General features: G+C 35.3%; 1 protein-coding gene across 1 annotated transcript; it reads left to right on the top strand.

Moving 5' to 3' along the window:
* The first annotated feature begins 547 nt into the window (after positions 1-547).
* Positions 548-5,601, top strand: LOC135849734 (vacuolar protein sorting-associated protein 54-like). The gene is made up of 18 exons (XM_065370283.1): positions 548-771; positions 856-1,141; positions 1,231-1,353; positions 1,432-1,531; positions 1,605-1,789; positions 1,865-2,007; positions 2,079-2,178; positions 2,264-2,406; positions 2,493-2,622; positions 2,700-2,981; positions 3,066-3,166; positions 3,235-3,381; positions 3,449-3,771; positions 3,846-3,942; positions 4,016-4,278; positions 4,393-4,579; positions 4,653-4,805; positions 4,894-5,601. Exons 1-18 carry the CDS (start codon positions 686-688, stop codon positions 4,997-4,999), a joined length of 2,955 nt encoding a protein of 984 aa, XP_065226355.1. The 5' UTR covers positions 548-685; the 3' UTR covers positions 5,000-5,601.
* The last annotated feature ends 8,119 nt before the right edge of the window (positions 5,602-13,720 follow it).

Here is a 13,720-nt window from a genome sequence, read left to right on the forward strand (position 1 = left end):
CTGTTGGCACTTGGTAGTTGGCTCTGTTGGCTGCAGCTGTCCTGCTCATTATAGAGAGGGGTTCTTAAGAAATAAGAACTGATTGTGAGAAGTGAGATGGGCTAATTAATTTGTCAGTACAGTAGGCGAGTAGGCCTATACTAGGCTCGCAACAACCGACGTACGACATAGATACGCTGAAGCTGAAGTTTTCTTTCATTCTGAAGAATTTTGGAAAAATAATTGTCCTGCTCCTGGATAACTTTGAGCTATTGGGCCAAATTTAAAGAATAAGAACTTAAGAAGTCAAGTCATTCATTTTTTTGAACAAAAGTGAAAAGTGAAAAGTGAAAACTGAACACTTAAGAAGGAGAAGGAGAGGGAGTAGAAGGACCGAAGGAGAAGGAGAAGAGAATTTATAGAAAATTAGTATCAAGCACATAACGATCCTAGCGGATCAAAAAAGAATCACTCGAAACAGTTTATGAAAACATCCAAACAAAAAATCGTTTCCTCTTTTATAAAGCGAGAGTAAAACATTTCTCATCGTAGCTACACTTGAAATTTTTTTTGATGTAAGCAAGTATTTTTTTTATGTTATCAAAATTATCAAAATTATCTAAATCAGTAAATCCTCGAAGATTTATGAAACATAATGTAATCGAGATATTATTCGTAGAATTGACGAAGAAGTTTATTAATTTAAATGGATGCTGAATGTGTAAAGAAAGAATGCTGTCTGGATTGTCGCATATGCCTTAACTCATTCAACTCACCCGAGGAATTCGCCGAGTAAGTCGTTTTGTTAGCTTCATACACTTAACTCGATGACATATGTACTTTTTTGCCATACTAATGTACGGATTTTGGTTACAGTCATCTGAGAACTAGTCACTGTTCTCAAGAAGGTGGTTCTTTTGTTTGCTTGTATGGAGAAAATCGAGTTTGCCCATCGTTACCAGTCGAAGGTGTTAGTGACGCGGATTATGAAAGACATATTTATAAACATCACATATACATTCGCAGTAAATATCAACGTCACAAAAGGCAAGCCAGCGTTATGTCGACTTGCTCAGATCAATCATTAGATGACAAATGGAATGTTTATTCGGCTTCGCAGAATTTAGCTGCCGTTTTGAACAATCCGCATAAAATTAAACAAGTAAATTGGCTATCTATTCGGGTATTTATAACGGAGTAATATAAATAATTATTCTAATCTCAATTCATATGGTTTTGTGATCGTTACAGAAAGACTTTTTTACCAAGCTGTGGGGTGAAGGATTCATCGAAGTTAGTCATGTTCCTGATCCGCCTTATTTACCAACTATTACGAAACAACATTTCGACCCATATCTCAAGAAGTTGTTAAAGGTAAAGAATAATTTCTAAAACTCGGTCGAAGTCTTATTTGCGAAATTTTCGTATGATTATTTTCGTTATTATTCGCAGAGATACCGCAGACGATCAAAGTTACCAAAAAATCGATCAAATGATCCATCACAAGTTGAAATATCACCAAGTTTGTCATCATCGAAATTACAATCTCTAGGTTAGTTACAAAGTTCCTTATTCAATCAATGTTGATCAGTTCGATATTTGAATATTTGATTTTATTTCGGCAGAAAAATTAACCTTCGAAGTACCTGATATATTTTTAAAAAGTAAATTCGATCTAAGTTGCGCGGATACGTTTAATTTCGTATTTCCGCATATCGCAGAATGCATAAGACCGGAGCAGTCGTCGACGGAAATCGTTCCTGGTAAAACTAACAGTCCATCGAATAGACCAAAATTATTACAAGAAAGAGTATGTTTTTTTCTTAATTTCGAATTGCTGTGTCGATCGTTTTTTGTAATTCGGATATCTTTATTTGTGTTGTAGCTAACTCATTATCTGGATATGGTCGAAGTTCAAATCGCTAAACAAGTATCGTCGAAATCGGATGCTTTTTTTCATACGATGACTTCGCACGATGCTTTAATGGAAAATTTAGGACAAACTATTACGAAAGTGCGAACCTTGAGGTAAATATAACTAGTCCTTGGCGAGATTTTGTATTTTATACCATCAATTTATTAATCTGATGTGTTCACAGAGGTAAAATTCAAAGTATCGATAAAAGTCTAGTCACAGATTCGTTGAAAATATTGAAAGGAATCAGATCTCGTAATAATTATTGTCTAGTCTTGCGCAAGGTATTTTTATTTCATAATTTATTCGAAGCTCTAATCAATGAATTTATTTATTCATGTGCATTTACTTATTCTTGTTCGTTCGTAGCTGAAAATAATGGCTACCGTTTACCAGACTCAACCTACCGTCAAGTTATTGTTATCAACTCCGGATTACGTGGCAGCTCTGGATTTAATCTACACTACTAAACATTTGCTGAATAATGAACTAGCTGGAATACATTGTTTCAGGTACAATCGAAAGTTATCACAATGTTCACAATAGGCATTCTTATTCACAATCGTGACTCGAGTTTTATGATTTTTATTCTTTTTAGACATTTATCTTCGGAATTGAACGAGGTAATCAAAATGATCGACGCATTGATGACCGGTGAAATGGAACGATACGCGACGACCGATTTAAACAGACCTCTTTTGGAATCTGAAATTCAAACTATTGAAAAAGTAACCATCGTTTGTTTACCCAGCTTCACGACCTAATTTAGTACATTTCGATGACCTCGATTCGTTAATATTTTCAGGATAAATTATTATGCATAATTATGGGTATGTTGAGAAGGCAGTGTTTCTCTTTCGTGGACTGCTACTGGCGTGAATCTTACGCCACTATCAAAGCGACCATTAAACAAGCAGTCATAGAAATCGTGGCTGAAAGTGATTCGCCGATTATCAGAAATGGAAACGAGCACCTGAACGATGCTCTAACGTTAGACGAACAATTGAAATTACTAACTGTTGAAGAATGGGTCGCTCTTCTACATAATACCGCCACTTCTTTGATCGTTTTACTGAAAAGGATTAAAGTAATTGAACCGATGTTATTCTAAACAATATGTATATAGATAATAGATTTTCTCGAGAAATATGCAACTCTGTATTTTTTGCAGAGTGCTTACGATGTAATGGTGAAAGCTGTACGAATATGTACCGATAACATTAGCAGCAGCTCGTCTGATGATGGTTCCCTTTCCTCTCAGAAAGAATCTATGTAAGTTTCTAATATCTGCAGAACCGGTTGTAAAAAGTGATGAAATCAAATGTATCGATATTTTGCAGAATTACCCACGAATCTGAGTATTTCTTGGACGAAGAAAATTTGAAAATTATTAAAAATAAATTATCGCATTTGATTACCTCTGCTTGCCAATATGTTTCCGAACGATATGCTCATCTTCTATCCAAAAGATCCTTAACTGATAACGTGTAAGTGCTCCGTGTGCATTTTTGAATCTCCAAACGTTTCTCGAGATTAATTTGAATTTCTCAACAGTGACAAGATGAATGGAAAGCAAAGTAACGCATTTAAAACAACCACAGCAACGAACTGGCTCGCAGAACAAGCTACCTTGGGCCAACTAAACCAAGTCAGAAAATACGTAGATGAATTATACGACGCTTGCTTGTCGTTGAATCCTAATGATAATGTTCCTATGGCGCTGAAATCAGCATTCAAAACCGAAGCTACCAAGTTCATGAAGAAATTCCACGAAGACCGATTGAAAAAGATTGATATGATTTTAGATACCGAAAGTTGGAGAGAAGCTCAAGTTCCTGTTGAATTTCAATCTTTAGTTAATCAAATTATCGAATTAGGTGATTATTTGAAAACATTTCTCACAAGTCACGTCGTGATAGTGCTTCGAATAATTTATTCGTCTATTTTACAGGTAAATTCACAACTTATAAAGTCGATACGAAATCTAACATTTCAAATAAACCAGCCGATATTTTATACATTGGGAAGGAAAAATTTGTAGTGATTGGGTAAGTGCAGAATATACTAACTCGAATTTTGACTTCTCGTGAATTTTTATAAATGGTTATGATTTATTTGTAGCACGGTTTTAATGCTGATCAACGTTATATCAGAATATTGCGTCAGAGCTGAAGACATCACACTCTCGGCTCAATGCCTGCTGCGTTATTTAGCTGAATTATTGCAACTATTTAATCGAAAAAGTTGTAAATTAGTTCTGGGAGGTGAAGCATTATCCGAAAGAACCGGATTAAAGAAAATCACCAGCTCAAATTTAGCTCTGCTGATGAGAGCATTACAATTGCTGTTGAAATTGGTGCCACAAATCAAAAACCATTTTCGAAGTAATTAATATTTTATGTTCAGAAACAAGGCTTATTTAGTATTGTAAATTTAAGGTTAAACTCTCAGCAAAATAATTCAGAACCACCCATGCTAATTGATTGATTTTTGAACAGATTTGTTACCGCCGGATTCGCAACAGACGATCAGCTGCTTAGATCGAGTTTCCGATGAACTTCACTTACACGTCAAAGACATAAGTGTAAAAATGTTATCAATTCCGTCGCAAATAATTGCCACCGAGTTGAAAAACTGGGAAGCCAAGCCCCCTGTGCCGTCCAAAGCTTTTCAAAATTTATCGAAGTACGTACGATAAGCGTCGAACTTGATCCCAGGTGGAGAAAAAGAAACTCGAACTAATAATACTCGTTTTCAGAACCTTGAAAAAAATGCACGAAGTTATTTCCGGTATTTTGACTGATAACGACGTACACGATTTGTATAGGAAAATAAACGTCAAGTTTAAAGAAGTTTTAAGAGAACGGATCGTGAAAATGAATATTGTCAATGATGGGGGACCACAGCATGGGTACGTTAGAATGGAGCTCAGCTTTAGTTTTTTTTTTAAATTTCGATTAATATGCGAATATCTAACGTTTATTTTTATCAAATTTCAGCGTCGTAACAACCGAATTATTTTTTTACCTTCAAGATCTGAAGAAAATCGGCGCATTACCTGAAAACGAATTGATTGAATCTTCAATGAACGATTTATGGTCTTGAAGAAAATCCAAATCCCCCTTTATAATAGTTTCTCGTTAATTATTTTTAATCTAGTTCTATTCGCTGTATTTTTTTTTTTTTTTTTTTCAAAGACTGCATCTGCTACGAAATGAGCAGTCGATGTTACGTAATCGTTAACTAATAAGTATAGTTTTTTCTCGCCGTAAAATGCAAAAAAAGAAAAAAAATTCTTATGTGATACGCTATTTATTATCATTGTTGTTGTTATCGTTTTTCGTTCGTTTTGTTTTTGTTTTCTTATATATTTCATTTTTTTCCCATTATTTATTTTTCTTTTTCGAAAGCATCTGTGATTCAATCGGTTTTAGTTGAATATTTTATTTATTTTCGCGTGTATTAATTGTGTTCTCGTACTCGTCTATTTAATTCGCGCAGTAAGTAATTACGAATTTTTAGATTTAAATTTACGTAATTTTAATTCTCGTGCCTGAATAGTTTACAATATGGAATTGAAAATTATTGTCGATTCTTGAAACGTGCAATAGAATTAATGCAGTTGTGACATCTTTGTGGAAAAGTCCTGTTGTATAATTTTATATGTTTCCATGTTTCTATTGATATATATATTTTTTAATTATTTATTTGATCACGATTTTGTTTAATTTGGGGTAAGAAAGAGGAATTATTCCAGTTTTATACTAATCACTAAATTTTTACTTGTAGATTGTAATCAATGTAATGTGAATTCGTGCGATTTCAACTCAACTCTGATTTTTCTGATTCTTGAATTGGGTCACTTCAATTTCATCTGTTCCTCTGCTAATAATTTTACCGTTTCGGTTTCCTAATGGTACTCTATTCGTACCATCTTCTCTTCGGTATACGATGTTAATCATTTGTCCAGTATCCTGAGAAAAATAATCAATAAATTACTGTTTTTCTCCTCAAAATTGGTATTATATTTTTCAGTGGTAATTAAATTAAATTCACTTTTGAATTCGCGGAATTGTAAGCTTACCTACATATTCGATGTTCTTATCTTTGTTTAAACTTAGACTTTTTTGTCATCAAGTATTATTGGACTAGGTATTCATTTATTTGTTAATGGGCAACTTTGAATTATTTTTTTCAATCATCTTCTTTTTTTCCCTTTCTTTCATCGGTTATTACTCTACTATTTGCCCATGTGTTTTGAATTTATGAATTTTTTCAATCTTCAAAACTCAATACTTAGTCTAAACTTGAATTTTTTTAAATTCATTTCCTTTTTCTTTTTTCATAAAGCATTTTTTATATTGGTTCTTTTTCACCGAGTACTAGTACCTAATAATACTTACTACTCTAGTATAACGACAATTCCTACATTTTTTGATAAGTGCCAATTTTTGAATTCATGATTTTTTGTTCATCTTTAAAGTTCTAATCTAAACTTGGAATTTTATTGTTCGTTTTCATTTTTTACTTTTTTGAGTTTTGAAAAAATTCGATATTCATGGACATTAAAAATTGACACCTATTAACAAATAAACGAATAGCCATTTTAGTTGAGTTTGAGTAATTCATTACTTGATCTTACTTGATTTAAAAAAAAAAAACGAATAAAAACAGGGATGAGGCCCGGCCCAGGACCAGGACTCGAAACCCGAAAAAGCCCCGATTATTTCCTTGAAGCCCGAATCTCCAAGCCCCAAAACCTTAAAAACTCTAACCTACAAAGCCCTGGCCCAAAGCCTGAAACATTTTCCTCTTAAAACTAAGACCCGAACGTGAGCCCCGAAACCCAAAAGGTGATCAGGCTTTTCGGAGCTCGTGTAAATTTTGTAAATTGCTATTGTAATTACCCTTCTGTGCATGTCAAAATTTTCAAAAGTAAAAAAAGATGATTTTCAAAAGAAAAATTTACAACTTCAGCAAAAGTTTTAATATTTTAAGGAGTTTTTGGTACATTATAATAATTATAGTTCATTATTCTTTGAAAAATGATACTTGAAAAATTTGGACAATAATTAATTAAAATTCCAAAAAAAAAAAATAAGAGTACTTTATTCTTCAATCAAATTGAATTGCAATTGAAAGGCTCTACGAATAAGGGGCCTTGGTTAATTTTTTCACTGATTTTTATAAGTTTAGTTCAAATGGACCTGAACATTTTTTTTACAAGCTAACATTTTTCAATTTGTTTAATTTTTTATGGAAGACAGGAAGACCAGTTCAATATCACTGAAACTGAATATGGTGAAATTGATAAAAAAATTTTTTAATACATTCAAAATAAGTATTGTAAATTGAAAAAAAAAAAAAAATGACGAAGGCCCCTTTTTCCATGGAACTCCTCAATTTCAAGCCCCAAAAAGCCCCGGAAAGCCCTGAACACTAATTCATTCAAGCCCTGGACACTGAGCCCTGATATACATGTCTCACCTGCTATTAAAATACTAAACGATGATCTGCAACTGAGTGATGAAGATAAAGCTTCACACATACGTCAGAAACCGTTTGATAAATTGAATTCTCCGGAAATGGTTGAAAACTTCGTTGATATGACATCCGAGTTCCAATCACGAGCTAACGGTAGCGACAAAAATGAAACGTCGGATGCCGAGAGCTCGCAAAAAGAGTCGAGTCGTAAATCAAGTAGTAATTCGAGTCGTAAATCGTCCATACATAGTCGTAGATCTTCAGGTGCGGTGTCAGTCACTTCAGTTTCTCTGGTCTCTGATCAGGAGGAAGATGGTGGCGACGACGTGTTGATAATTCATATAATTTGATCCCAAAACGACTCCTTTTCAACGGTATATACTGCTTATGTATAACTCAGGCGGCCCTTGAATCCCAATAGAGCTTCATCTATTGACAGTTGCTTGCAAGGAGAGTACAATTTTTTGAACTTTTCAGTGCAGTGAGATACATCATATCTTTCTTGGAAACGTCTTGATTACAATCATATGAACCCAGCATTTTTATTAGATACAAATCGGCACAAGTTAACTCAGCGGAGCATGACTTGTACAAAACGGTAATGCGGAACGCATCATGAAATTACTTTGTCACCCTTTATTAAGTAAAAAACTGATCAGCAGTTTGGTTTATTAAATTGTGCAATCTGACAATAAGATATCTTAAAATACAGTAAGTAGGTAAGGTGCACCGGGGGAAGTTGGAATTCGGGGTAAGTTAGAAAACTTGCTCTAGCGCCTAGAGGTTTATATCTGGCGAAGTGCCACTAAAGGTGACTTGAGGGTACTACCCCTACTTCATCACGGCATAAAAATTTTCGCGATTCAGTTTCATTTTAGATGTCTTTGGTTCAATTGTATTTTGTTGTTGTTTTGAACTTATTTTGAATTTGGTCTAAAATACCGACTTTCTATTTCTTAGTTTTTCGCATATAGCGGACAAACCGTGCGTCCTAGTGAAAATCTGATGAGAGTGATCTCAAAGAGAATTAAATTCTCTACAATTTTAGTTCTATGCAATTTTTCTAGGACGCTCGGTTTGTGATCTACGCCTCTGCAAAGTTTAGCCTGTTCTGACTTCCCCCAATTGGGGTAAGTCAGGACAGTTTATATTTTATTTCACTGAGCGAAAGCTACTGTGTCAATCGCGCTCAAATTGGCAGTTGACAGTCCCAATAGATAGCGCTGCTACGCGCTGCTACGAGCAATGAAACTAGGATAACATTTTTCGTTACATGTATTCTTATGGGAGATTTGCGATTTTCAAAAATTAATTAAAAATCGTGTAATTATCGTAGGAGTGTACTTTTTACTTCAAATGAATGTTTAATTCTTCTACTTTTTGAGAAAATTTATTACAATTTCTTAAACATTGTTTTTCTTATAAAAAAATTGCTTTGCACTTCCTATGTTTTTCACCATTTCAGGATACAATAAACAATGCAAATATGTTGTAAATGCGATGCAATTTTTTTGCAAGAAAACCCATGTTTAAGAGATTGTAATAAATTTTCTCAAAAAGTAGAAGAATTAAACATTCATTTGAAGTAAAAATTACACTCCTACGATAATTACACGATTTTTAATTAATTTTTGAACATCGCAAATCTCCCATTAGAATACATGTAACGAAAAATTATATCCTAGTTTCGTTGTAGTTCTGTTTCGACCGCTAGATGGCGACTACTTTGCTGTCAAGTGCGAATTTTTACCATAGGTTAAGAACCCTTATAGGAACCTACATAATGAATTTGATCCATATTGGTTCATTAGAAGGGGAGTAACAGCTGGTCAAAGTTGAAATTGCGAAAAATCATTCTGACTTGCCCCGGTGCACCTTAATTAATTATTATCTACAATTTTTTGAATAAAAAAGAGTAACATAAAATGACAACATCTCACCATTAGACATCAAGACTAGAAAATTTAGCATCACAATACACATAAAAATACATACACATATTCTCAACAGGAAAATGTTCCTTAGTTATACCTTTTCTACATAGGAAAAATAAATACTTTTCTAATCAGCGTGTTTTGACTTGAAGATATTTTTCCATTTCCGTACACTAATCATGCTAATAATTTTTGGCGCTTTTCCACAAGTTAGAAATCCGGATACGAAGTACAACAATACTAAAAACATAATGATCCTTTGAGAAATAACGTAATGCGAAACTGATTCTCCAATTTGTAACCAACTTCCAACATTTTTTACGAAAAACAAAAAGTTCAATCCCATCAGATCACAGTACAGCAGCACAATTAAGAACATTCTGTCTACTCCTACCTGTAAAAATAAAAACGAATTAATTTTTTTTGTCTTTGATGCACTTCGCGAGAAATATCATCTTAATCGGAGACGGCCATATTAACTCGATCGTCCACAAACATGCCTTCGGAAAACCATTCGAACAAAAGCTGCACCCGAAGCTGTACTGCGCAGATCTCTCGATTGAAAAACTTGTAACGTTCTTCGAACACCTCGAACGATTTCCCCGGCGTATAATGATCTCGATCGGAAATTACGATGCGCACCGACGCACCGACCCCGCGGTATTTCAAACGCACCTCGAGCTCCTGCTGACCCGATTCCAAGAACTCGCTGTAATAGAGATCGTGTGTGTGCCGATGCTACCAAACCCGAGAGAACGACGCAGCCGCGCAGCGATAAATCATCATCTTAACGCGGATCACAGCGAAATCTTTACGCGCACTATTGCGCGACTCGATGACAAATTCCGAGCGCTACATCCTAGCCACCATAGCGAAGAATAGGTAATTAGTGCCTACATCCCCTCTTCTCACTTACAAAATTTCTAAAAACTTTGTCTTTATTTTGAAACTGTCTTCGAAATTCAGAAGAGAGCTTTTTTGGATTCAGACAGCTCCAATTAGATTATCACTAAAATTACCTCTTTATTAGAATAGGTACCGGGTACCCATTTTAGTTAAGGTGCACCGGGGGAAGTTGGAATTCGGGGTAAGTTAGAAAACTTGCTCTAGCGCCTAGAGGTTTATATCTGGCGAAGTGCCACTAAAGGTGACTTGAGGGTACTACCCCTACTTCATCACGGCATAAAAATTTTCGCGATTCAGTTTCATTTTAGATGTCTTTGGTTCAATCGTACTTTGTTGTTGTTTTGAACTTATTTTGAATTTGGTCTAAAATACAGACTTTCTATTTCTTAGTTTTTCGCATATAGCGGACGAACCGTGCGTCCTAGAGAAAATCTGATGAGAGTGATCTCAAAGAGAATTAAATTCTCTACAATTTTGTATTTATGCAATTTTTCTAGGACGCTCGGTTTGTGATCTACGCCTCTGCAAAGTTTAGCCTGTTCTGACTTCCCCCAATTGGGGTAAGTCAGGACAGTTTATATTTTATTCCAATGAGCGAAAGCTACTGTGTCAATCGCGCTCAAATTTTTACCATAGGTTAAGAACCCTTATGGGAACCTACATAATAAATTTGATCCATATTGGTTCATTAGAAGGGGAGTAACAGCTGGTCAAAGTTGAAATTGCGAAAAATCATTCTGACTTGCCCCGGTGCACCTTACACTTTAACTTTCAAATCTTCTGTCTTACCATATTTTTGATCTTGTGGTATTATTGTGAAAAGTATTGGCTGTACATACTGGTGACCAGTCGGCATATTGCAGATTCTTTGGAAACTGTGTCATTTGCGGTGCACTGGTGCCAGGAATGCGAAAATACTCGTAGCAATTATACACTAAAAAATTCCCGCCCCTCGAACCTTTTTGGCCATTGTGATCAGTAATTAAATTAATTGCTGTGGATTTCCTGCAACTGTTGCAGTTAAACGCGAAGGGGCAGGGGGTCTCCTCTAAGGTGGAGATGAAGGGGAGGGGGGACTTAGGAGAGACTTTTTTGGCTATGATGCTCTATTTTTTCTTATTCGTGTTTTACTTCATCAGTTTTGCTTTCTCAAGTCAACCCACGAAGAGGCATGTGACATAGTGCATCTTGCCTACACCCTGTGAGGTGATGCAGATTTTATGTACCTACTGTACTGAAAGTATTCGGCAAAGTGTACTTTATAGCTGTTTATAGCATTAGGTCGTTAAACCCTTCGCTCTCATCAAACATGGCGGCTTTTGGCGGTGAATATTAAAGGAATATTTCGCGCCAAAAGACAATTTATCGTATAAATAGAGGTATTTTGGCGCTAAATCTTCACTTGATGTTTAACCTGCAGTAAATGACGTCTTGTCATGTGAATATAGTGTAGACTTCGCGCTTTCATCGCAGACTTCCATTTATTGTAAAAATCCTTCTATGGAAGTATAAAATAATTTGTTTTTATTAATAATGCAATCCGATGATTGCTTATTAGGTATCTTAATTGATTACTGAGGATGTTGCCGGTCATCCCTCAGTAATTCAACGTAAAATGTGTAGACTTCTTTTAGTTAAGGATTCCATGTTGCCCTTAGTATTAGTAGGGCCCCTGATAGAATGGAGAACGTGAACAGTGTTATTTGAATGCTGAAATGCATTCATTCTCGAAGTCAATTAATTTCATCGCTTGATTGGTGAGTTGGGATAGGTACCTATCTAGAGGTATAGCTACCTATCTTGTTTATTTAATGGTTTGATTACATAACTTAATTATGTATTTGATTGAGTATTATTTTGTACACTCGTGATGATTTCAAATCAGGGCTTCAAACCCGAACGTTTTCGGGTACGGGTATCGGGTACGGGTACAGATTTATTTCTCAGAGAATCGGGTACGGGTATCGGGTACGGGTATGAAAATTTTAAACGTTCGGGTACAGGTACGGGTTCGGGTATTTTAGGTGAAATACCCGAACTGTACCCGATCTATCGGGTATTTTCGGGTATTTGGGTTCAAAATAGTCTCTATCGGGTTCGGGTACAGGTTTGGGTATTCCTCATTTCATTTTTCGGGTACGGGTACGGGTTCGGGTACAGAAATTGTTGGATTTTCGTTCGGGTATTCGGGTATTCGGGTACGGGTTTGAAGCCCTGTTTCAAATAGGTAAATTGTCAGGAGTAGCCTATAGTTACTTGATAATTACTGGCCTGTTGTGTAATTATTCTGCCTAGGGATGGCATGCTCAAATGCGCGCAACAGCACGATGAGCATTTGCTCAAATGCGCGAGAACGCATTTTAGTAATTTGCTCGAGCACGAGCATTTTCAAGGAAAAAATGAGGAAATTTTCAAAAATTTCGGTTATTTATTACTCATTTTCGATATTTTGGCCTTTTTTTGGTAAATTTAATGCATTTTCCAACTTTTTGATCTTCATTGTGATTTGTATTAGATTACACTTATTTTGTGTAATGACAATTAATGAATTTCTACATAATGTGTATCAAGTAAGGGGATGCTTAATAGTAAAATATGCTCGCCTGCTCGAGCAAATGCGCGCATATGCGCGCATGCGCGCACGCAAAACAACATGCGCGAGCATTTCCCATCCCTAATTCTGCCTTAATACGGAGCTTAGGCAACTTCATTGATCGAGAGGTCTATTATGTGCCTATGTATAATTACGTATTAATAAATCTGTTAAATTGTTGTGTCAAATGAATTTATTTTCGTTTATCGACAACATAGTATGTATAGTTTGGAACTTGTAACTGAGTAACTTTCCTGTGCTCTGAGCTATCTTGGCAAATTAATGGAATAATTCTACCTTTGGTAAATTATTCTGAATCTCACCACTTAGGAAGGGAGAATTATCTCTTTCACCTTTACCCAGGTATAAGCTTCCACACTATTACATTGTTTTCATTTCAAAAATTTAAAATTTGAATTTTGATCTAAATTTTGGGATTAGGTAGTTATAATTTTTTACATTTTTCGTAAATAATAATTGCAGTTATCACTACTGAGTTCTTGCATGATCCACAAACTATCTGATCAAGTGTCACTTCACTAATATTCAAATTCAATATTAAAATTACCTATTTTCAATTTTAGGTTGTAATGTAAGGCTGGTTCCATTACTAAATAACCAATCCTACCAAATTGCAACCATCATGGTCCTCGATATCGCCAGAAATTAGGATTCCATTTCCACAATACTAATGTTGGTCCGAGAGCTGTGAATGCAGTGAAAGCAGCGCTTTGACTGCAGATTGAAGGCAATAATCATACTCAATCGAGCAACACTGCTCCTAATCAAAATAATAGTACCAAACTAATGCCCATTCAAAGGCATTTTCAAGAAATGAGCAATCCTACTCCAGAAGCAAACAGCTCAAATGGATCATCTTTTTTTATTGAGCTCTTACCTCGAAGCTGA

This window comes from Planococcus citri, chromosome 1, assembly GCF_950023065.1.
Source record: "Planococcus citri chromosome 1, ihPlaCitr1.1, whole genome shotgun sequence".
In the NCBI taxonomy this organism is placed as follows: domain Eukaryota; kingdom Metazoa; phylum Arthropoda; class Insecta; order Hemiptera; family Pseudococcidae; genus Planococcus; species Planococcus citri.